We start from the raw sequence: 25,643 nt of genomic DNA, 5'->3' as shown, positions 1-25,643 counted from the left end.
AATGGACCTGGTGGACACTGTCAGCAGACTGCCAAACTACTAGTATAAAAAAAAAGCCACCACAGGTATACAATGTAGATGGATGGATAGTATACTTTATGGATGATGAGTGACGACACAGAGGTAGGTACAGCAGTGGCCTACCGTACTGCTATATACAGTATAATGGACCTGGTGGACACTGTCAGCAGACTGCTAAACTACTAGTATAAAAAAAAAGCCACCACAGGTATACAATGTAGATGGATGGATAGTATACTTAATGGATGACGAGTGACGACACAGAGGTAGGTACAGCAGTGGCCTACCATACTGCTATATACAGTATAATGGACCTGGTGGACACTGAGCAGATTGCTAAACTACTAGTATAAAAAAAAAAGCCACCACAGGTATACAATGTAGATGGATGGATAGAATACTTTATGGATGACGAGTGACGACACAGAGGTAGGTACAGCAGTGGCCTACCGTACTGCTATATACAGTATAATGGACCTGGTGGACACTGTCAGCAGACTGCAAAACTACTAGTATAAAAAAAAAGCCACCACAGGTATACAATGTAGATGGATGGATAGTATACTTTATGGATGATGAGTGACGACACAGAGGTAGGTACAGCAGTGGCCTACCGTACTGCTATATACAGTATAATGGACCTGGTGGACACTGTCAGCAGACTGCTAAACTACTAGTATAAAAAAAAAGCCACCACAGGTATACAATGTAGATGGATGGATAGTATACTTAATGGATGACGAGTGACGACACAGAGGTAGGTACAGCAGTGGCCTACCGTACTGCTATATACAGTATAATGGACCTGGTGGACACTCAGCAGACTGCTTTACTACTAGTATAAAAAAAAAGCCACCACAGGTATACAATGTAGATGGATGGATAGTATACTTTATGGATGACGAGTGACGACACAGAGGTAGGTACAGCAGTGGCCTACCGTACTGCTATATACAGTATAATGGACCTGGTGGACACTGTCAGCAGACTGCTAAACTACTAGTATAAAAAAAAAGCCACCACAGGTATACAATGTAGATGGATGGATAGTATACTTAATGGATGACGAGTGACGACACAGAGGTAGGTACAGCAGTGGCCTACCGTACTGCTATATACAGTATAATGGACCTGGTGGACACTGTCAGCAAACTGCTAAACTACTAGTATAAAAAAAAAAGCCACAGGAGTGTTTTTCAGGCAGACAAATGTATACTGGTGGTCACTGTCAGCAAAACTCTGCACTGTACTCCTGCTATAGCTGCTCCCCAGTCCCCACAATTAAGCAGTGTGAGCACTCAGCACAGATATATCGTGCAGCACACTGAGCACAGATATGGTATGGAGCGTTTTTTTCAGGCAGACAAGAGAACGGATAAAAAACTGGTGGTCACTATCAGCAAAACTCTGCACTGTACTCCTCCTAACAGCTGCTCCCCAATCCTCCCCACAATAGTAAAATAAACAAGCAAAGCAATCAACTGTCTCGTATATAAACGGAGAGGACGCCAGCCACGTCCTCTCCCTATCAATCTCAATGCACGTGTGAAAATGGCGGCGACGCGCGGCTGCTTATATAGAATCCGAATCTCGCGAGAATCCGACAGCGGGATGATGACGTTCGGGCGCGCTCGGGTTAGCCGAGCAAGGCGGGAAGGTTCTAACCTGCCTCGGACCCGTGTGAAAAAGGTGAAGTTCGGGGGGGTTCGGTTTCTCGGAAACCGAACCCGCTCATCACTACTATAAAGTGATATTATTACTTATTTTTTCCTGCTACTTATTCCTCTCTCTATGCAACCAAGCATCTGACTTGCCTTTCTCATTGCTTTGTTGCATTGCTTTCCTGCTTTTAAGTCATTTGAAGTAGTGACTCCTAAATCCCTTTCCTCCTCAGTAGTTTCAATTATAGTACCCTTGATACTATATTTAGCCTTTGGGTTTTTGAGACCCAAGTGCATGATTTTGCATTTTTTTAGCATTAAACTGTAGTTGCCACATTCTTAACCATTTCTCAAGCCTAGCTAGGTCATCAATCATTTGTTTTACCCCTCCCGGTGTGTCTACCCAGTTGCAAATCTTTGTATCATCTGCAAAAAGGCATACTTTCCCTTTAATACCATTTGCAATGTCATCAACAAAGATATTAAAGAGAACTGGTCCAAGTACAGATTCCTGGGGGACTCCACTGGTAACATTTCCCTCCATAGATTGCACTCCATTTACTACAACTGTCTGTTTCCTATACTACAACCAGGTTCTTATCCATTTAACTATTTTATAATCCACTCCCACGCTTTCAAGTTTATTTAGCAGTCTGCAATGTGGGACAGTGTCAAATGCCTTACTAAAGTCTAGATATGCTACATCTACAGCTCCCCTTTGATCTATTATTTTCATCACAGAGTCAAACAAGTCAGTAAGATTTGTTTGGCATGAGCTCCCACCAATAAATCCATGCTGTTTTGGATCCTGTAAGTTGTTTGATTTAAGATATTCCACAACTCTTTCTTTTAATAGTTTTTCCATTACTTTCCCTACTACTGATATAAGGCTTACTGATATGTAGTTACTTGCTTCTTCCTTGCTTCCACTTTTGTGAAGTGGAACTACATTTGCTTTTTTACAGTCCTCTGGAATGGCACCCGTATTTAGTGACTTGTTAAATAATTCTGTTAATGGTGCCACTAGCACATCTTTCAGATCTTTTAGTATCCTTGGGTGTATCCCATGTGGCCCCATTGATTTATCCATTTTTAGTTTTGAAAGTTTTGTTAAGACTTTCTCCTCTGTAAATGTAGTTTCATCTACCTTATTTTTAAGAATGTCCTTGCAGCTTAACTATGGTCCCTTCCCTTCTCCTTCTGTAGTAAATACTGAGAAAAAATAATGATTTAGGTGATCTGCTATTGCCTTGTCTCCCTCCACCAAATTCTCACTCTCTGTCTTAAGTCGTATTATTCCTCCATTTGATTTTCTCCTTTCATTTATATACTGAAATTTTTTTTTGCCCCTTTACCTACTGACTGGGCCATTTTCTCCTCAGCTTCTACCTTTGCACGTCTGATCACTTTCTTAGCATCCTTCTGTCGGTCAAGATACACCTCTTTGTCGTTATTATTTTGAGTCTGTTTGTATTTCCTAAAAGCCATCTTTTTTACTTTCACATTAGTTGATACTTCTTTTGTGAACCACACTGGCTTCCTTTTCCTGGTGCTTTTCCTAACCCTTTTGATACAAAGGTCTGTTGCCCTTAGTATTGCACTTTTCAGTTTTCCCACCTCTCCTGCACTTCTTCCAAGTCCCTCCAGTCCGCCAATGAATCACTTAAACATCTCCCCATTTTTACAACGTCAGCATTCCTAAAATCCAACACCTTTGTTTTTATGTGACAGGAGTTGGATCCTGTCTTTATACTAAACCATACTGCTTGATGATCACTGGATCCCAGGTGCTCACCCACATATATGTCTGATATCCTGTCTCCATTTGTAAGAATTCAATCTAATATTGAGTCTTTGCGAGTGGGCTCCCTCACCAATTGCTTGAGAGATGCTCCCTGTAAGGAATTTAGAAATTTGCCATTTGTAGCTGAACTTGCAAAAGACCCCTCCCAATTTATATCAGGTAAATTAAAGTCTCCCATAATTATGACTTCTCCCTTTAAAGCCATTTTAGTGATGTCCAACAATAAGTTTCTGTCCAAATCCTGCCCCTGGCCTGGTGGTCTATAGATCACCTCAGTGCGAATAATATCCTTCTCCCCGGTTTTTGTGGTGACCCAAAGGGCCTCAGTTTTGTCTTCAATATTTTGTATTAAAGTAGCATTTATGCTTTTTTTCACATACATTGCTACCCCTCCTCATATTCTTCCCATTCTATCCATCCTAAATAAATTATTTCCTGGTATAGCTATGTCCCAGTCATGATTCTCATTGCACCATGACTCTGTAATTGCCACAATATCCAGGTTATCCATTGTCATTATTGCAACTAGCTCTGGAATTTTGTCGCCTAATCTCCTAGCATTTGCACACATAGCTTTGTAAATATTTATATTTTGTAAATGCCTGTTTATTCTTAGTCCCAAAGTGCATAACTTTAAGTTTTTCCACATTAAACTTCATACACTATTTCATTGCCCAAACTTCCAGTTTAAATAAATCGCTCAGAAGAGACTCCACATCCACATCTGACTTGATTACCCTATATATTTTAGTATAGTCTGCAAAAATTTAAACTGTGCTTTCTAGTACTCCTAAATCATTAATAAATATATTAAACAGTAGTGGCACCAGCACAGAACCCTGTGGTATTCCACTAATTACTGTAACCCAGGTGGAAAACATCCCATTAATCACCACTCGCTGTTCCCTGTTATCAAGCCAATTACTCACCCATGTACAAATAGTGTCTCCTATACCGAGCTCCCTTAATTTGAAAGTCAGCCTCCTGGGAGGTACTGTGTCGAAAGCTTTTGCAAAATCTAGATAAATCACATCAACTGCATTACCCTGGTTGAGATTGTCGCTTACTATCTCATAGAAGCTAATCAAATTAGTTTGACATGACCTACTTCTCACAAAACCATGCTGGTTCTTCTTATTAACAACATGGGTGTTCTCCAAGTAATCCTGGTATGTTGTCCCTTAGTATACTTTCCAATAGTTTCCCCACTATTCTCGGTCTGTAGTTTCCAGGATGACGTTTAATACTCTTCTCAAATATTGGGACTCCATCCGCTATACGCCAGTACCTGCACTTACTCAGCTGCAGTGTAAGTTGCAAGGGGCCTGTCTCTGTAAGTGCAGCTACTCAGCTGCAGTGTAAGTTGCAAGGGGCCTGTCTCTGTAAGTGCAGCTACTCAGCAGCAGTGTAAGTAATTGCAAGGGGCCTGTGTCTGTACCTGCACTTACTCAGGTGCAGTGTAAGTTGTAAGGGGCCTGTCTCTGTAATTGCAGCTACTCAACTGCAGTGCAAGTAATTGTAAGGGGCCTGTCTCTGTAAGTGCAGTTACTCAGCAGCACTGTTAGCAGAGGCGTAGCTAGGGATTTCGGAGCCCAGGGCAAGATGGAAAATGGCGCACCCCCCAAAAAAAAAATCAGTCAAAGAAGCATGTGCGCGCGCCGCGTGACGAAAAAATGGGTGTGGCCACGCACCAGAAGCTGCGTGGCCACTGAAAATGGCCCACAGTGCCAGTTACATTGCCCCACAGTGCCGGATACATTGCCCCACAGTGCCGGATACATTGCCCCACAGTGCCAGTTACATTGCCCCACAGTGCCAGTTACATTGCCCCACATTGCCAGTTACATTGCCCCACAGTGCCAGATACATGTCCCACAGTGCCAGTTACATTGCCCCACAGTGCCAGTTACATGCCCCACAGTGCCAGATACATGCCCCACAGTGCCAGTTACATGCCCCACAGTGCCAGTTACAATGCCCCACAGTGCCAGATACATGCCCCACAGTGCCAGTTACATGCCCCACAGTGCCAGTTACATTGCCCCACAGTGCCAGTTACTTCGCCCCACTGTGCCAGTTACATGCCCCACTGTGCCAGATACATGCCCCACAGTGCCAGATACATGCCCCACAGTGCTAGTTACATGCCCCACAGTGCCAGTTACAATGCCCCACAGTGCCAGTTACAATGCCCCACAGTGCCAGATACATGCCCCACAGTGCCAGATACATGCCCCACAGTGCCAGATACATGCCCCACTGTGCCAGATACATGCCCCACAGTGCCAGTTACATTGCCCCACAGTGCCAGTTACATTGCCCCACAGTGCCGGATACATTGCCCCACAGTGCCGGATACATTGCCTCACAGTGCCAGTTACATTGCCCCACAGTGCCAGTTACATTGCCTCACAGTGCCAGATACATGTCCCACAGTGCCAGATACATGCCCCACAGTGCCAGTTACATGCCCCACAGTGCCAGATACATGCCCCACAGTGCCAGCTACATGCCCCACAGTGCCAGTTACAATGCCCCACAGTGCCAGTTACAATGCCCCACAGTGCCAGATACATGCCCCACAGTGCCAGTTAAGTGCCCCACAGTGCCAGATACATGCCCCACTGTGCCAGATACATGCCCCACAGTGCCAGTTACATGCCCCACAGTGCCAGATACGTGCCCCACAGTGCCAGATACACGCCCTACAGTGCCAGTTACATTGCCCCACTCAGTGCCAGATACATGCCCCCCTGTGCCGTCTCCCCCCCCCCGGGTCACTCACCGCTTGTTGATAGGCTTGATAACATTGTGAGGGGAGGAGAGCGCAGCGCAGCGCCGCGCCTCTCCTTCCACTCACCGTTCCAGGTGTCCGGCGGCTGTCTGGCGCCGGTTCGCTAGCCAATCAGAGCTCGCGGACCGGCAGCCAATCAGGAGCCGGTCCGCAAGCTCTGATTGGCTAATGCCGCCGGAGACCGGACACAGCAGCGCTGCTGGCAGCACTGCTAGTTCTGGTAGCGGCGGTGAGCGGAGGGAGAGACGCTGCGCTTTCTTCCCCTCACATTTCGGCGTAACAGGGGCGAGTGGGGCATGATGCCCTGGCCGGCGGCGGTGCCCCCCTCTCCTGGGCCTACCAAGGCGCCCAGGGCACGTGCCCCACTCGCCCTACCCTTGTTACGCCTCTGTCTGTTAGTAATTGCAATGGCCTGTCTCACTCAGCAGCAGTGTACTGTATGTAATTTCAAGAGGCCTGTCTCTGTAAGTGCAGCTACTCAGCTGCAGTGTAATTCATTGCAAGGCACATGTCTCTGTTCTGGGGTTTTGATTGGCCCCAAGTTTTATTAAAAAGCAGGGAGGGCTCAGTCTCCTTTCTGGTTATAGCGTCTGTCCTGCCGGAAGTCACCTGCCCTGCTGCAGTACTCTAGTACTTTCCTGCTTGTTCTTGCCAGCCATGCTTGCCTAGATTCTTGTTGGAATCCCTGCCTGCACTCTGCCTTTGTCAGTCCTGCATCTGTCTGCTATTGTACCGTTTTCTGGACCTACGATTCTCAGCCTGCTTCCTTCCTCTCCCAGCTTCAGCCATTACCTTTTTTCTCTGTGTATTTGCCTACAGCCTCTGCACTATTATTTCTCTTTCCACCTCAGCGCATTCTTTGGTCGGGTTTCCACATTGACTCTTTGTACCTTTGTTAAGTCCTGGCGGCATCCTAGCACCATGTGAATTTATGTCACCCAGGAAAGGTGGCCGTTATAGGTGAAACCCATCATTAGTCTTCAGGAGCCATGTGGTGTTCTAGGCGTGCATACAATTCAGGAGCATTAGCCCATTTATTTAAAGCGGCAATAAATTCAAATGTAGAGCCAGGAAAACAGGAATCATGCCCATACCTCAATTCCCAGGTTGTTATATAGGGCCCTACAAGTGGTAGTTCAGCTAAATCTTTTATGAATACAGTGGTTAACAGATACATGGACTGTGCTAGATAAATTACAGATGCTCATTGGCTGCTTTGGGAAACTTTCCCAATTTATCTCTGTCCAATGCTTGCTCCATAGTCATTACCACACATGTACGTTTATTGCATAAATATGTTCCTAATACACCATTTAATGTTTCAGTGCTGGCACGCTACCGGTCACATTCCGCTGCTTGGAAGAGAACCTGCAGATTGACAAGCGTGTAACACGATTTGTTTTGCCTATTGGAGCCACCATTAACATGGACGGTACAGCACTATATGAGGCCGTGGCAGCCATCTTTATAGCTCAAATGAATGGAGTGTATTTGGATGCGGGTCAAATAGCAACTGTGAGGTAAACTGGTTCTGTAACTCTCACCTGTGTAAATTAGTACTTACTGTACATCCTTTACACTGACAGGTTTAATTTTATCTTCTATTCTTTGTAGCCTTACAGCGACTTTAGCCAGCGTGGGGGCAGCTAGTATTCCCAGTGCTGGACTTGTCACTATGCTCCTCATCTTAACCGCTGTTGGCCTACCAACCCAGGACATCAGTCTACTAATTGCTGTTGACTGGTTATTGTAAGTATTTGGCAATATTTAATACCGGCATTTTATAGAGACAGATAGATGTCTTTAGCGCTTAAATGCATGGTTGTACAGGGGCGCAAGTCTACCAACGGACATGCTAACATTTCCACCAGCTATGTAAATAAGCGTTATTTTTACTACAGATGTGTCCTCATACACTTAGCGTCTATACACTGTACGTCGCGAGACGATCGGCGCAACTGATATGCTAGGAGAGAAGCCTCTGACTCATTTGCTCACCAATGTACAAATGTTGCACATCAAATTGATCAGTGCACTCTAGCGAAGTAGCTTTGTCGCTCCCAGGTTATGCAAATAGACGCACATCTTGAGGGAGATTGACGCTCGGCGCGGCAGAATCTCTTGCATCCTGAGTGTGTATAATTTAGTGTTTGTATGTTGTGTTATTTTCAGTTTAGCGCTTTCCTAATGTATGTAGGGCAAATTAAAAGTAGGGTATGAATGGACCATAAGAGGAAGACCCCAGACTGGTAAATTGTTTATGGCCCCCCTGGATCTTTACCTGGCTCTGAGCAGACTATGCTGACCTGGACACCAGTGAATGTATAGGGCAGGTGAAATTGTGCACTTATGAAGATAATGTGCAGTAGTAACATATCTTAAGGTACGCACAACTCGGCATACAAGGGGAAAATGCACTAGATTTCTGTGGAAGGTTTCTATTTACATACAGTATTTGCAACTCCGCACCAAGCCCTTAGACTGTAAGCTTCAGGGCAGGAAATTAATAATGAAGCACACACTGTAAAGCGCTGCGTAATATGTTATAGCTATAAAAAGGTAATAAGAAGGTTTATAATAATCTATATTTCCAACAGAAGGCCACAGTAAAGTTAGTGAAAGTAACTTAAAAAAATCATCTTATTAGTTGGGAGTATGATTTTATTTTTTAGTTGGTTAATTTTTTGTGATGTCCCATTTTAATTTCTTCCTAATGTATAATTATGATTTAGATATTGCAGACATTCTGTAATCAACGCTGCCTATTCCATGCTATATTCTACCATTTGTTAGAACGAGAAAGACAAAGTAATGTCTCTGCTATCATATGGAGCTGGCACTAACATGGGATCCAACCAGAATCTCTACCAAGCTTCCTACTGTTCTTGTTATAGAGCCAAACCATAATCAGTGTTTTTGTTATAGAGCCAAATCATAATCAGTGTTCTTGTTATAGAGTCAAGTCATAATCAGTGTTCTTGTAAACCCACTATCGGGGTATTTTTCGTGTTACCCCCTTTACCTGTATTTAATCACTACTACCTATTACAGGTTGAGTATCCCATATCCAAATATTCCGAAATACGGAATATTCCGAAATATGGACTTTTTTGAGTGAGAGTGAAATAATGAAACCTTTGTTTTTTGATGGCTCAATGTACACAAACTTTGTTTATTACAAGAAGTTATTAAAAATATTGTATTAAATGACCTTCAGGCTGTGTGTATAAGGTATATATGAAACATAAATGAGTTGTGTGAATGTACACATACTTTGTTTAATGCACAAAGTAAAAACAAATATTGGCTAAAATTACCTTCAGGCTGTGTATATAAGGTGTATATAAAACATAAATGCCTTCTGTGCTTAGATTTAGGTCCCATAACTATGATATCTCAATATGGTTTGCAATTATTCCAAAATACGGAAAAATCCGATATCCAAAATACCTCTGGTCCCAAGCATTTTGGATAAGGGATACTCAACCTGTATAACTTAACAACTAAAATAAAGACACAGACAACAGTGCTGGCATTTAAAATCTTTGGCAAATTTATTATTGACAGGTACTATTTTACATTTTTTCTTTAAATGGTGGCGACACTAAAGAACGGACAGGGAAAACAAACACACACACAAAACCAAGCGTTGGTGTTCAACTCTCCACTCCACAACCCACCCGTTCAGGTGGTGTAACCATTTCCCGTCCAGGACAATTGGTTAACGCCATACCCCACTGCAAGGAGAGCGCACCAACTAAAGCCTAAAAACTTAACAACCAACCGTTCTTTACCGCCACATACTGAATCAACTAACCAACCACACAAACTGGGAGGGAGGGTGGGAAAAACAGGAACCAAGAGGCAGGTAATCTGCCTCAGCCTAGTTTCAAACAAAACTCTCCTCCCCACTTGACCACCATTGGCTGACCCCTAATCATGCCATAACAAACAAAAACAATCATAACACATCCTTAAAGTGGCAACCCTCAAAACCCCTTGTGGTTTAATATGACCTCAGTGCTTACATATATATATTCAGCCTTCGGTCGGACTAAACCCACTATCGGGGTATTTTTCCTGTTACCCGCTTTACCTGTATTTAATCACAACTACCTGTTATAACTTAACAACTAAAATAAAGACACAGACAACAGTGCTGGCGTTTAAAATCTTTGTCAAATTTATTATTGACAGGTACTGTTTTTAATTTTTTCTTTAAATGGTGGCGGTACTAAAGAACGGACAGGGAAAACAAACACACACACAAAACCAAGCGTTGGTGTTCAACTCTCCACTCCACAACCCACCCGTTCAGGTGGTGTAACCATTTCCCATCCAGGACAATTGGTTTACGCCATATCCCACTGCAAGGAGAGCGCACCCACTAAAGCCTAAAAACTTAACAACCAACCGTTCTTTACCGCCAAAGCCAGGCCTACGTCGCAGCACTGCCACCAAACAATCTCTAAAGAAACTCACTTAACCAGCAGAACAAATTCTCCACGAAAATGGCAATACCTTCAGCGCTAAGGTGAACCCCATCCGACCGGTAAAGGTGTGCATCCTGGAATCTAATCAAACCATGCTCCACCACTCCGCCGTCATTCTCCAACAGAAAACAAGCCACTGCGATATTTACCTTTTTCCGAGCCACATCCAACCGAGCACCAGACCTAGCATTTCGCCAAACACGCCTAGGGACCAAAGAAGACCAAACCATTTTACACTCAGACAAAGCCTCAGCGATCACATTCAAGTCCCTGATGATAACCGAACGCAACTCCAGAGCTGTCAGCTGACCAATATCATTGCCCCCTAAGTGTAACATTAAAACCTTCGGCAATCCAAAACACTGTACAGCCTCAACAAGGCGAGCCCGGAGCGAGCCCCAGCGCATCCCTCGAAAACCTAACCACCGAATCAGTGGAGCATGTTGAAAATAATCGGCATCCACAGCAGCTGGGCAACGAGCCGCCCAAAAAACATAAGAATGCCCTAGCACCCACACCGGCTTGCAAGCAGGTCCACCTGAAACACGTTAAAATTCAGTCAGCACCTGAAGGGCAGATATATATGAGAACAACAAAACCAACAAAGATCCACCTCCATACAACACAACAGGGCAACAAACGAGGGACAGTAGGGGAAGACAAACGTAGCCGACCGGACCTTGAGGCGAAAACACTCAACCCCCGGAGTAGCTAACATTACTAACGCCATATAATCATAATTGGAGTGCCAATTGGACCCCCGGGGGAAGTGAAATTCCTCAAAAATTCCCGCAGTATGTCGGCGAGTGGTTAGTCCTCCAGTCAGCTATGTTTGTTGACGAAAAACAGATAAACTCGGATGTATATATGACCGAAACGCGTTAGAGCGCCACCGACCCAGGTACTGAATCTCAGCATCGGAATGGCCTGCGACAGCCGCAAATTTTGCAGCCCCGATACGAAATGAATGCGTCCCGAACTCTTCCGAGGATAGGCCCAATGCAGCCAGACCATGCTTCAAGACATGACAAAACTGGTATTTTGTAACCGGGATCCCATCTGCATGCATCAACCATGCCCCAGACAGGTCAGGCCGCACCTGCAGGAAGGCCTGAGCCAGCGTCACAGGACACACCCTATCGTCTGAGCGTGGCCGAAGCGATAGCCAATGCCCTCTACCAACCTGGTCAGTCTTGGAACGCCGCAGGTGACATAAAAGAACCTCAGGTTGAACTATTACGTCCTCACAAGAGAGGGGAGATTCAACCCATTTGGAAGGAGCAACAAGCTCACAAACCCGGAATGCTCCATGGAACGCCATGGAAAAACTTAAACGGAAGAATAAACTTTCGTATGAAGAGTAACATATCTCTGAAACCGAATCCAAAAGACGGGGCAAAAGCAAATTGTCAATTGGTTGTCTGCAATCAACCGACGGGGGAATTGACCGGTACCAACCCCTCAATGGCCTTGACACCAGAAAGGACCTTGAGGGATCAGGCCTATATCGTACAGTGATGAGAAATAAGAAACGCCTGCTAGAATACGCCTCACTGCGGCAACCGAATGCCCTTGAGTGTAAAGGCTCCATACGAAAGCCAGCATAGTCTTACGTAAGCCCTTACCTAGAAAAAACCGAAGACTGCTTCTACAGCGCCTCAATTGCAGGAGGCTAATAATCAAATTACCCTGATACATGCGCGGCTGAAAAACACTATGTGGGTGTTTGGTTGGAGAATAAAGAAACAGACAAAATCAGCTGCGCAAAGTATCAGGGAAAGGACAGTACAATTTTATAAAAAGGCACACCTTGACTGAGTTTATCCGTTTAAACAGACACCAAATTGTGTCAGTTCTCTATATAGAAGTCCACAAAAGGAAATAAAGTCCAGCTGTTTGTTGGAAAGCAATAGATGGTAGTAGCCGTAAGGTTAATATTGGAAGTGAATGATCAGTGCAGTAGACATCCCATAATAATAAATTGAGGGAGTGATCCAGTGTTATTTAATGTTCAATTACCTCTCCTTAGGTGGGCTGGTCCAAAGCCGAGCGTCCTCGGCGATGTGTCCTGCAATGCCCACTGTGCGAATGCCGCAGGGGAGAGGGAGCCGTGGATTCACTGTAAAGTATAAGCCGTGTGCTGGTTTATCCGGCTGACGGGGAGCCGTATGTTGATATGGGCGGCTCAAGAATTCAGATCCGCGGCTATTCTGGGATCTCTGTGGAGATGAAGGACGGCTTGCGGGGAGAACAAACCCGCTGATGCTTTCAAATCGGATACCTCGGCAGGTGTGCAGACAGGAGGCGTGGCCTAACTAGTTTCGTCACGTGACCCGTGACTTTCTCAAAGGAATATTTTTATATCCAACAATTTAATGTCATCTTTTACTGCTATTTTATGCTTTTTCATTAATAAATCAATTTATATACATACATCGGTTCTCCTAAAATTGTACTGTCCTTTCCCTGATACTTTGCGCAGCTGATTTTGTCTGTAAGCCCTTACCTGCCTGAGCCGCAGATTTATGGAAAAGCTCTCATTCAAGCCAACCCGCTCGATAGCAGCGCAATGTTCTTGGTGCAATCGCACGGGTTGCTAATTCCACCATGCCGGCCTAATCACCTGCCAAACATAAAGAGGACATGGGTCACCCACTAACTCCACCTGAAGAGCCAGTGCACGAAACCTAAGCCAATCAAATCTAGAAAGCGCGTCCGCAATTACATTTTGAACCCCAGGCACATGTTTTGCTACAAACTGAATGTTAAGGATAAGGCAGCGAATGACCAGCCTGGACAGCAAACGAACAACCGGCAGAGAGGAGCAACTCTGACGATTGATCACCTGCACAACTCCAAGGTTGTCACACCAAAAAACAATGCTAGAGTTGCTCAAACGGTCCCCCCACAACTCCAATGCCACCACTATGGGAAACAGTTCAAGCAACAGCATGTTCCTTGTCAACCCCTCCCGAATCCAGTCCGCCGGCCAAGGTGCGGCACACCAAGAACCGTTGAGAAAAGCCCCAAAGCCGGACGCCCCCGCAGCATCAGTAAAGAGTTGAAGTTGCAAGTTGCTGCAGGCGGGAGCTGGCCAAATCAGTAGCCATTGAACTGGGAAAGAAAGACATCCCAAATCCTTAAATCTCGCTTTACCTCAGCTGACAACCTTACAAAATGGTGCGGGAGCGCAATGCCGGATGTGGATCGCTCCAGTTTCCTGCAAAACACCCTACCCATGAGCACCAACCGGCAAGCGATGTGAAGTAGGCCTAGCATGGACTGTATCTGACACAGCTTGAGCTTACCAACTGACAGCGCCACTGTAATAGACTCACGCAACTTATCTATCTTCTCACGAGGAAGATGACAGCAGCCAGCTAGTGTATCAATCTCGATACCCAAAAAGGACAGCCCCTTTGGTCTTATCGCGCACCCCCGGGACCCCAAAAAATGCAAAGAGCACCTGTACCGAAAACAGGAGCTCACCGCAACGGGGCGAATCTGCCGGCCCAATGCACAGGAAATCAAGGTAGTGAGCCACCCCGCGTTCCCCGGTGCCAGCCATCATGCACCAGTGTAGAAAAGTGCTAAAACGTTCGAAAAAGGCGCACGAAATAGAACAGCCCATGTGCAAGCACTTGTCAACGTAGAAACCGCTAGACAAGCGAAAGCCCATGAACCGAAACGACTCAGGATGTAGCGGCAGCAGGCGAAAGGCAGATTCCACATCAATCTTGGCCAACAAGGATCCCTGACCAGAAGCTCTAACCAGATCCAATGCCTGATCGAATGACTGCTATCGCACCCGACACAATTCTGCAGGAATGGCATAGTTTACCGAGGATCCCCATGGGTAAGACAAATGCTGTATCAGCCAATATTTACCTGGTTCCTTCTTGGGGACAACACCCACCGGAGACAGAACCAGGTCCGCCAAAGGGGGTGATGGAAAAGGTCCAGCCATTCGGCCCAACGTGACCTCCTTTCGCACCCTCTCCAACACCACCTGCGGCAATTCCCTTGCAGATTTAAAATTTTTTGGTAACCCCACCGGGACCACCCCAAAAATTGGCAACCGAAAACCATCTCGAAAACCTGAATACAAAAACTCAGCCTCAGCCCTGTTGGGATACATCCTCAACCAACACTCCATCCGCTTGAGTCGGATTGGAGATGCGGCCTTACTTAGTCCCGCCCCCTGCGGACGGTCGGTGGCAGGCCCTGCTTTTGCGCGCAGGCAGTCTTTAGTGGGGTGCGATCCTCCGCAGCGGAGGCAAGCATGCCGAAATCTACAACGGGTTCCTGCCGGACAGCTGGAATTGTTGAAGGCATAGCACCTACCCGGATTTGGCGATGGAGGAGCCCCTCGAAAGGGAGGTTGCGGACGCCGCAGCGCGGGGACTGCCTGGGCAGAAGTTGACCATGGGAGCTCCAGCCACACCTCAACATCTTTACACCCAAAGTCAATAACAGAGGTACCCGACTGCTTGCGCCGGAATTCCTCATCATACATCCGCCAAGAATTATCACTATCGGAGCGGAACATGGAATGTATCAAATGGAGATACTTGATGACATTCATGTGCTCCTGAGGCCTGGTCCCCATATAACATGCAGCGAACATGAAAACCCAGCCTGCCATCTGTGATATGAACAATAAGTATGTTCGCCCACGCCACCTCGCCGCTTTGCTGCCCTAAGCGCTTTCTTATTCTTAGCTGTCAGTGCAAACACATTAACGTACTTCCCCTTTTTAATTCTATCGTGAATACTACGGCGCAAACCCCGAAGCACCGAAGTATTAATGGAATGGACTTCCTCCCCTCGCGGGAACACCGGTGACCCAGAACTGCTTTCACTGGAGGAGCGGGTCCTCCTAGCCCTATGTCTAGAACGGCGACGGCTGAACCTTGACCATTTTGCGCCCTTCCCTTCTGAGCTATCCGAACTGGAACTAGAGGAAAAAGACGACGATACTACCCACTTGCTGGATAGCTTGGCAGGCGCAGAAGACCCACCTGAAGGACCTGCAACTGCATCATCTTCTGCCGCACGACCCGAAGCGGCTTGCGCCTCCAACACGACATCCGGGGTAGCACCTGTGGAGACATCCAGAAAAGGAGCGGACAACGAGGCATCGAAAGAGACAGTGGGAGCAGAAGTCCTGGTATCAAGCTGGGCGGAAGAAAGGGGCACCTGAACCCCCAACGCAGCAAGCACCTGACCAGCAAGGGTACCTAGCTGTTCCTGTCCATGCGCCATCTGCAAAGATATAGTATCTGGACCAGATTGCCCAGCTGCCGCGCCAGTTGCCTGCAAAGGTAACCCCGCCAACAATGGGGCCAAAACTTCCGCCAGTGACACCAACTTTTGGACCGCCTCCAACGCTTCGGAATGGTCAGGGGTAGCATTCGACGATGCGGTAGTGACAGTGACAGGGAGCGCTAGCGTGACCGTGGGGGTGGAGCACCTCTGAGGAATTAAACGGGAGCGCTGTAGCCATGCCCGCTTAGCCCTGCGCAATGGAGACAGCACCTGAGGCGGAGCTAAAGAAGGTGCTGTGCCTACGCAGCCCTCCCGGACCCCCGTAACCTCGGTCCGTGGTGACTGCTCGACCCTATCCACCATGACTGATGTACTGGGGAGCCCAGGTGCCAGTCCTAGAACGGCAGTACGGTGGAACGCAGTTGAAGACACCACATCCGTGGTCCCAACTGCTGCTCCACCCTGTGAATGCCCCCCATGACTCACCACCTCGCTCTACAGTGGGACGCTAGCGGCAGCCCCTACTACCCTACTGGACCCGTCAGCCCCCTGTTCCAGGCTGTGGCCGTCTGCTGCCCCTGATTGTCCCCCTGCACTGGAGGCTTAGCATAATTAGCCCTAATACCTCTCCCCCGCCTGCCCCCCCCCCTATTCTGTGGCACCACAGGAGAGGGAGAAGCCTGCCTTGCCTGTCCCCTGTGATGGCATGCAGCCACAGCCTCCCCCTCCTGCATGCCAGTGAAACTGCGGCACGGAGCTAAGCCCCGCCCCCTCTACTGCCCAGATCTTGGGAGGGTGGACGCCCACGTCCTGATCCCCCGGCAGCGGCGGCCGCCGAGGAGATCCTGTGTAGCCTGCGCTGCTGCCTGGACCCGGCGGCCGCTGTGTTTGGCCGTACGGGCAAAGCACTTACATTAGCCGCAGGGGCAGCCCGGCGAGCGCGGGAGCACGAACGCTCGCGCCCGGACCCCCAGCAGCACCCTTGCCATCTGCCGCTGCCGGGGAGAGCACCACTCGACCACGCTCCCGCTGGGACCCGGCAGGAGTAGCGCCGGGCTCAGACCTGCGAGCGCGGCGTGGAGCAGTGCCGAAGCCTGCAGCCGTAGCCAGGAGAAGTACCCGGTGAAGGCTGCTTGCTTCACCGGAACTGGCGGCAGGGCTGTAGGCAGACGAGGCCGCACGGGCTTGGATACCAGAGCCGCCTGGCGACCGCTGCGGGTAACAGCCCGGGAGCCAGCAGCTGCATGGCCCCCAATAGTATAAGCATCCATAAAGCGGGCGGGGGGGATGGAAGAGAGGCGCTGGGGGCGAGACATCATGAGAGGGAGAGGAACAGGGAAAGAATAGAGTTGATATATATAGTGAAGAATAGGAGATGAAACAGAAGGTAGTAAGAAATGCAAAAGAAAATCAAAGATTAGGAAAACAGCACAGGGAAAGAATTATCAGTGACTATGAGAACCCAAAATGGAGTACTTCTCTGTCCAGAAAAACAGGAATCAAGAGGCAGATAATCTGCCTCAGCCTAGTTTCAAACAAAACTCTCCTCCCCACTTGACCACCATTGGCTGACCCCTAATCATGCCATAATAAACAAAAACAATCATAACACATCCTTAAAGTGGCAACCCTCAAAACCCCTTGTGGTTTAGTATGACCTCAGTGCTTACATATATATATATATTCAGCCTTCGGTCGGACTTATAGAGCCAAATTTTAACCCGTGTTCTTGTTGTAGAGCCAAATATTAACCCGTGTTCTTGTTATAGAGCCAAATTATAATCAGTGTCTTGTTATAGAGACAAATCATAATCGGTGTTCTTGTTATAGAGCCAAATCTTAACCCGTATTCTTGTTATAGAGCCAAATCTTAACCCGTGTTCTTGTTATAGAGCCAAATCTTAACCCGTGTTCTTGTTATAGAGCAGAGGTTCTCAAACATGGTCCTCAAGACACGCCAACCTTCCAGGTTTTAGGTATATCCATGGCTCAGCACAGATGGTTAAATCAAATAGACTGAGGTGCTAATTAAGTCACCTGTGGAAGCATGGATAAACTTAAAGCATGGACCATTGGGGTGCCTTGAAGACCGCTTTGAGAACCTCTGTTATAGAGCCAAATCATAACCAGTGTTCTTGGGATAGAGCCGAATTATAATCAGTGTTCTCGTTATAGACCCAAATCATAACCATGAGTATTTTCTCATATAACTGTCTACCTCTCCTCTTTCCGTCTCTTCAATGTACAGAGATCGCATGAGAACCTCAATCAACGTCGTTGGTGACTCATTCGGGGCTGGCATAATCTACCACCTTTCCAAAGCCGAGCTAGCTGCCATCGACGCTAAACATGCGAAGGATGGGTTAGACATGATGAAATTGCACATGATGAACCATGAGAGTATAAAGAGAGCTGCTAGAGAAGGCATTATCACCCCGCCATTCTCTGTCTATGCCTCCCTGCCCACTGATGAGTATGAGGTTCAAGTAGAGCCCTCTCTGCACCTCTAGTTATCTCACACGCTGTACCTTCAACCATGCTTCCATTGTGATTGCAGCATCATCTACGAGTGCCAGTCTCAGGTGGCCCATTTTTCCTAATTAATGTTAATACTAACCAGGCAGATCATAGATGGAGAGTCTCTAATGAGAGGACACAGGTGTCTACTGGTTAGGGGATGCCTATTGTTTGTGCACTAATCTGTCCAAAAAGTGCTTCTCCCCAGTTCTACGCAGATTTGGATCTCTCAACAGTAAACTAGTACACAGTTGTTACAAACTGCCGTCTCGCTAGGCCGTAGCGCCCCACATGTGCTTTTAAGAAAATATTTAAAGTCAACCTTAAACAAAGCATGGTTGTATATTATCTGTGACTGTGATTATAAAATCCAATTGTGCTGCTCTATGACCAATAAAACCTTATATTTTACTCAGCACAGTGGTTAGCATTGCTGTTTGAAAGCACTGAGACCATGGGCAGGATGTAATGCCGTCCAAGTTCGGCGGGCGTGCAGGATGGCGGCTGAACTCTGACTTTTTTTTTAAAGGGGCAATCGCTTACAAGGCATGGCTTTGCCGCCATCCCGCATGCCCGCCGAACTTAGGCGGCATTACATCCTGCCACATGAGTTCAATTCGGACCATTGTAAAATTTGTATTCATGTAATGATTTGCTCCTGATTCCTCGCACACTCCAAAAACCTCTGATGAAATTTTTTGCAGAGGTTGCCAAACGCGGTGCTCAAAGCACCCCAGCAGTCCAGGTTTTCAGTATATCCATGGCTCAGCAGAAATGGTTAAATCAAATTAACTGAGGTACTAATTAAGGGGTACATTTACTAAGCAGTGATAAGAGCGGAGAAGTGAGCCAGTGGAGAAGTTACCCATGGCAACCAATCAGCACTGAAGTAACATCTATAATTTGCATACTATAAAATGATACAGAGCTGCTGATTGGTTGATGGGGAAATTTCTCCACTGGCTCACTTCTCCGCTCTTATCACTGCTTAGTAAACGTACCCCTAAGTCACTTGTGGCCAAGCACTATATAAAAACGTTAATAATAACAACAATATTAATATTAAATTACCATTACATTCCATTTTAGCAATTCAAGTATCACATTTACATAATAAGCTATGTAGTAATCCATGAAAATTTATTTATATTTATTTTTTTCAACACTTTATTAGTAAAAACTACAACAACAAAAAACTTCAATGGCATGAATTGTTATTACATACAGTAGCATTGATGTTGCAGGCTTCTATCAATTAGTAAAGAGAAATTATAGGGGACATTTACTAAGCAGTGATAAGAGCGGAGAAGTGAGCCAGTGGAGATGTTGCACCATCAACCAATCAGCAGCTCTGTTTAATTTTATAGTATGCAAATTATAGATGTTACATCAGTGGTGATTGGTTGACATAGGCAACTTCTCCACTGGCTCACTTCTCTGCTTTTATCACTGCTTAGTAAATGTGCCCCTAATTTCTACTGGATTTTTCCTTTACATTAGGGTGCAAGAAATAGAATCGGTAAACATATTCTAAGTTCTAACCCATCTTCGGCAACAAGTTAACAAAGAAAAAAAATTTGACATTTGGAATTAAAATATAAATCCATTAACAAATAGAAAATACTCGTTATCCTATTAAAAAATGCTCCTTTGAGCGACAATAAAATTTATCTGGAAATTACCATATTTTCTCCATTTTGGGGAAACTTTTATATTCAACAATACGTCATTTATTCTCACTCTACATGACTTTACTATATTTTATATATAGTATACATATATACAGTAAATAAATATATATATATATATATATATATATATATATATATTGCTATGTAAATTTGTACTTTAGCCACATAGTGTATGTATTCATATTGTTTTGTACAATAGGTAACTGTCAATGTTGAAAATTGTTCTACCGCACATAGGAAATAATGTATAAAAGATTCACAGATGAAAAATGTACAAAACCGTTGTGTCGTACACTGTAATTTGAAGTGATTTTTGGCACCATATAGTATTTTTAGCAGAAAAAAAAATGTATATGTTTAAAGCTTTTTATATATTTGTTTGGCGACTTCGTTTTTTCTACAATTTTCATGGATTGTCTCCTGCTTTGCGGCTGATTTTATAAATGTCCTTCTCTACGTATATAGTGGCAGCTCTGTAGCTCTTCCGGTAATACTCTATTATCAGTAAACAGCTAAGGTATATGTTACTTTTATTAAGACAGCTTTCTGTTCAGAGGAACAGATTTTATTATAGTACTCATAATTTTTTTGCTAGGGAAATTAAATGCTTAGGGGTTATACAATTAGTTGCAATGATGTGATATACGATCGCAGCTAAAGTTATCACACCTGTCTCCCGAAAAATCAGCTTATCTCAGACTGTGCGGCCCAGTTTTTCGCACCTATCCTATTCCAAAATGGCGAAAACGGGATTTGCACAATGATTCTTGGGGTGGTCTTTAGTATGCCGAATGTCGGGATCCCGGCGCACAGTATACCGATGCCGGAATCCCAACACCCGGCATACCGACAGCTATTCTCCCTCGTGGGGGTCCACGACCCCCCTGGAGGGAGAATAAAATAGTGTGGCGCGCGTAGCGCCCCACCGTGCCCGCAGCGGGCCGAGCGCAGCAAGCCCGCAAGGGGCTCCTTAGCGCTCGCCATGCTGTCGGTATGCCGGAGTTCGGGCTCCCGGCGCCGGTATGCTGCTCGCCGGAAGCCCGAGCGCCGGCATACCATACTACACCCTGATTCTAGCTGGCAAAACCAGATAAGTAGAAGAGAAAATGGGGAAATCTGTCTGTAGACCCCCAAAAAGCCAAACATTAAAGAAGTCTATTGGTGGCCATGATAAAACTATTTGGTGTCATTAAATTGGGTCAAATGGCTTATAGAAATTATAGAAAGCTATTTTTTTCCCGCAAAAGAATTACTCTCATTAGATCTGGGGTACATAAAAAATGAGTGTAAGTATATATTTGGGTCATTTTAGGGGACTTAAAAAAAAAGTGAACACAGACCAATTACTCCCACCTGCAAGTCTAAAAACACTTGTCCCACTCATAAAATACCCCATTAAGCCTGTCCCATACCTTGCACCCCAATTTCCATCACTTTGCATTTTTTACCCCAAAAATGACGTCATTATTGTCCAATTAGAGGTAATTAAAAACATCTAAGCACCTAATTAGTCATTCCAGGGGTTCTGAACCAAATCCCCATATTTTTACCCTAAAATAGGGATTTTGTACTACTTATCACCTGCTCAGAGATGGTGAAGAGAAAGTTGCGATAAACCCTATGCAGACTTTTCTCTGATAACTTTTTGCAGCTAATTGGATACCGAGTTATCGCAAATACAATAAGTAATCGCAAAGCCATGATATTGCAGCTAATTGGATACCCCCAGTTTTTTTATGTGAGTGCTTCAGTGGATGCGCTGCAAGCTGGGCAAGTAGTAAGGTATAACAGGGCTTTGGAATAGGCCCCTATGCGGTGAATGCATGACTAGAGGCTCAGCTTAGTTTTACATGGATCATTATCAGACATATCTGCAGCTAAAGATTTTCTTGCCCAGAATCATCTGTTTGATCTAAAAGCATACTTACCTGCTGTTTTAAGATAACGTCCATGAGATACAAGAAGTGAGAGGTCCAAGTAGGGGGGTGGAGGCGGGGGCTTTGTGAGGCAAAGTGAATTTCATTAGCATGCCCCCCCCCCCCCCCATGGCATGATGCTATGAGCGGCAGCATTATACTGTGAAAGGGTCATGACGGGGCCCGCAATGACTTCACAGCGAAACGCATGAATCACTGTCCTATGGGAACATTTGCGTGGGAGGGTTGCTACTCAGGAGAATTCAGGAGTCTCAGGGAAGAATAGGCAAGTAAGCCTAAAAGACATCCTGTAAATGTATGACAAAAACATAGCCCCCCACCAAAAAAACAACATATGCTTAACTAAATTCATTGTGAAATTAATTAAAATCATGGAAATACTCATTATAACGTGTTTGGAAGTACTGATAAGCTGTATCTCAGTTGAGTGGATCAAAATGGCTGCCCCACTATTTACTTTTTTTCATTTCATAGAAGAACACTGTAGCTAGCTGTGCAGATTATTATGTCAATAGAAATTGTACATTTTCAAATGTAATTCAATAAGTCTAATTCAATCTGTCCTATAGCCTTTGTTTTCTTGGTGTACTGTGCATCCCAGTCTATGTGCACAGGTTTCATCCCATTTTGTACATGCAGCAAAATTCAGTCTGTCCCTAGTGCATGAAAAATGCAAAATGTGTTGTAAATACAGTATTATCTTCCGATTGCATATACTACACCAGTTTCCCTAGAAAACAGTCAATGCAGACTATAGACCAACACGCTGAGGTAGATATATTAATTTTAATTTTGTATTCAATACTAAGATCGATTTAAATCGAATCAAATCGACGTTCATTTTTCACTGTCCAAATTGTTCATTTACAAAACATTCGATTTTGACATTGATTTGGCCAGTGGTTTCAACATCAGCATATTGTCTGTCATCCCTACTTTTATAAGCATCATAACAAAGGTTTAGGGAACAGAATGTTGTTTAGAAGCTAAAATCGCCTGTCTGCCATTAGTTTACTATTTTCGGGAATTCTATGGCGATTTTGTGCTCAATTTTTTTTTTTAAATTGAGTGTTAGTGGGGGCGTGGCCACGGCGGCAAGGGACTAGGCAGCAGGATCGAGGAGCTCCCTGGATATTGATCCTGAAACAATCCTGGGGCTCTTTTTTGTGGTCTTCCTTGGTCTCCCCTCCTGCCTGGCAGCACTAGGGAAGTGGCAGGCACCGTTGCTGACCTGTGCGAGCACTCCCGGCCCGTGCCAGCGGCCGTCCGGACTCCGGGCCTAGGCCGCAACTCAATCCCCGGCCTCAGTTTTGGAGCTCCGCCGGGCGCGTGTGCGCGATCGCGCGCCCGAGGCGGACACAGTGGCCAGCAGCTCCGGAGGAAAGCGGCACCCCACTCCTGCACCCCCAGGGCCCCACACAGGCATAATTCAGCTCCCCTGAAGGCTGGTGCAGGGTGAGAAGAGGGGGAAATCAGTGTGCTGGGCGGCCATTTTACTTGCAGCTTCCTGTCTCTCTCCTCACAACAGGGTGCAGTGTGTGTGAAGATTGTGCTGGGCTGGAGGATTTTGAACTGGTCCCAGCTGCCCTGCCTTTTGCTTTTATCTTTGGAATACCACATATTGGATATTTATATACCACTGAACTCACCTGGTCCCCCCTTCTCCCATCAACCTAGCAGCTGGCTCTCCCAGTGCCTGGCGTGCTGCTGATACTGCATTCACCACCCACTGCAATACTTCTTGACACTGAATATCGGGACTCTGAGTTTTGCTGGGCATTGATACGATGGTGAGGGGCGGCCAGAGCGCGGCCGCGGCTAAATTGGAGAAGTTTGCACGACAGCCTGCAACCCAGTCGACGCAGTCATCCCCTAAGCTCTCCCCCCCTGCCAGAATGGATCCCTCGGCCGGGGCCGACTCGGGGGCGAATATACAGCCACCCGCTCCCTCCATCCAGCAGGTCCTGGAGGCCATAGCGGCCAGCGAACAACGTCTGTCGGACAAAATGGAGAAGGTGCAGTGTGATTTATCGTTGCTGCGACAGGACGTCCAGCGAGTACGGGAGAGAGTAGGCGAAACCGAGACAAGGGTCTCCAACTTGGAGGACCTCAGTGGCCCTCTACAGCGATCGGTGTCTGCAGTTACACAACAAGTCACGACGATGCAAACCAAACTCCTGGACATGGAGGGCAGACTCCGCAGAAACAACGTGAGATTCGTGGGCCTCCCCGAAAAGGAAGAGGGGGCACATCCTGAAGATTTCCTGGAGTCCTGGCTAAAAGAGGCATATGGCGCTGAATCCTTTACCTCCCAGTTTGCAGTGGAGCGGGCTCACCGTGTGCCCTTCCGGCCTTTACCCCCAGGCGCCCCGCCACGAACTTTTATAGCAAAATTCCTGCACTACAAGGATCGTGATTCTGTCCTGCGCCTGGGTCGTGTGAAGGGCCCCCTACTCCGGAATGGAATCCGGGTGTCGGCATTTCTGGACTTTGCAGCAGACGTTCAAAAAGACCGGGCCCAGTTTCTTCCCATTAAGCGACGTCTTCGCGACTTGAATCTGCCCTACTCGATGCTGTTCCCCTCCAGGCTCCGTGTGGTGGCGGACGGGGAGACAAAGTTCTTCGGCTCGCCGAGGGAGGCGGCATCCTGGTTGGACAGATATGCTCCGGGGGTCCGCCAGCTGGCTCCAGACTGACACCGGGTCGCCCTCCTATATGGGCCTACATTCCGCAAGTATAAGTCCAGGGAGCTTCCTCTAGTTTAATGGTTCTGGACTTTGCTGAGAAGTGATATTAACGTATAAAGGGGTTTTGTATTGGGGTTGTTTTGATCTGTACACCTGGTACAGTGTTGCCGTAGGCTTTGGGATCTCCAGGGCTAGAGTTTGGTTAGGGATATGGGTATGCCACAGTTCGGGGAGGTATACGGGGTGGGGGGAAGTTTGGGGGCCGCCGTTGGCCTCTCAGCAGTTATTCTGTTGCTTGTTTTGAATTTAAGAAGCCTATATACTTGTTATTCAGAGGGTGTGGTGGGTTTGCACTGCTTTCTGGGGTCCGGCTCGGGGCTCGGGGCCTGCGGACGACATGATTACAAGAGCGAAGCACTGGTTGGACGGGTAATTGCTAGAAGAGTTGTGCCCCTGTTGATACTTCGGCCGACATGCCTCCCTTAAAAATCTTGGCGTGGAATGTCCGGGGCATCAACAACAAAGTTAAACGATCCCTAGTATTTAAAATGATCAAGAAATATGGCCCGGATATCATTTGCTTGAGTGAAACCCACTTGGAGGGGAATAGGCTGTTGTCGCTCCGCAGGCCTTGGGTGGGGTGGGCGTATCATTCCTCGCACTCCTCTTATTCCCGAGGGGTGTCGGTGATGATAAGGAGGACTGTACAGTTTGAGATGATCAGGGTAAATACAGATCCATATGGTAGATACGTGTTCCTAGAATGCAAA

At 46.3% G+C, this 25,643-nt stretch overlaps 1 protein-coding gene across 1 annotated transcript in view; it reads left to right on the top strand.

Moving 5' to 3' along the window:
* The window catches only part of LOC134966018 (excitatory amino acid transporter 2-like), a 148,278-nt gene extending 129,314 nt beyond the window's left edge, over window positions 1-18,964 (top strand). Inside the window, exons 7-9 of the mRNA XM_063942468.1 lie at window positions 7,606-7,800; window positions 7,895-8,029; window positions 18,290-18,964. Of these exons, the coding sequence (XP_063798538.1) occupies window positions 7,606-7,800; window positions 7,895-8,029; window positions 18,290-18,551 (592 nt within the window). The 3' untranslated portion in view covers window positions 18,552-18,964. The remainder of the gene's footprint in view (window positions 1-7,605; window positions 7,801-7,894; window positions 8,030-18,289) is intronic.
* The last annotated feature ends 6,679 nt before the right edge of the window (window positions 18,965-25,643 follow it).

The sequence above is a fragment of the Pseudophryne corroboree genome, chromosome 10, assembly GCF_028390025.1.
Source record: "Pseudophryne corroboree isolate aPseCor3 chromosome 10, aPseCor3.hap2, whole genome shotgun sequence".
Lineage (NCBI taxonomy): Eukaryota > Metazoa > Chordata > Amphibia > Anura > Myobatrachidae > Pseudophryne > Pseudophryne corroboree.
Note: the sequence above shows the minus strand (reverse complement) of the source record. Positions and strands in the feature narration are given on the sequence as shown.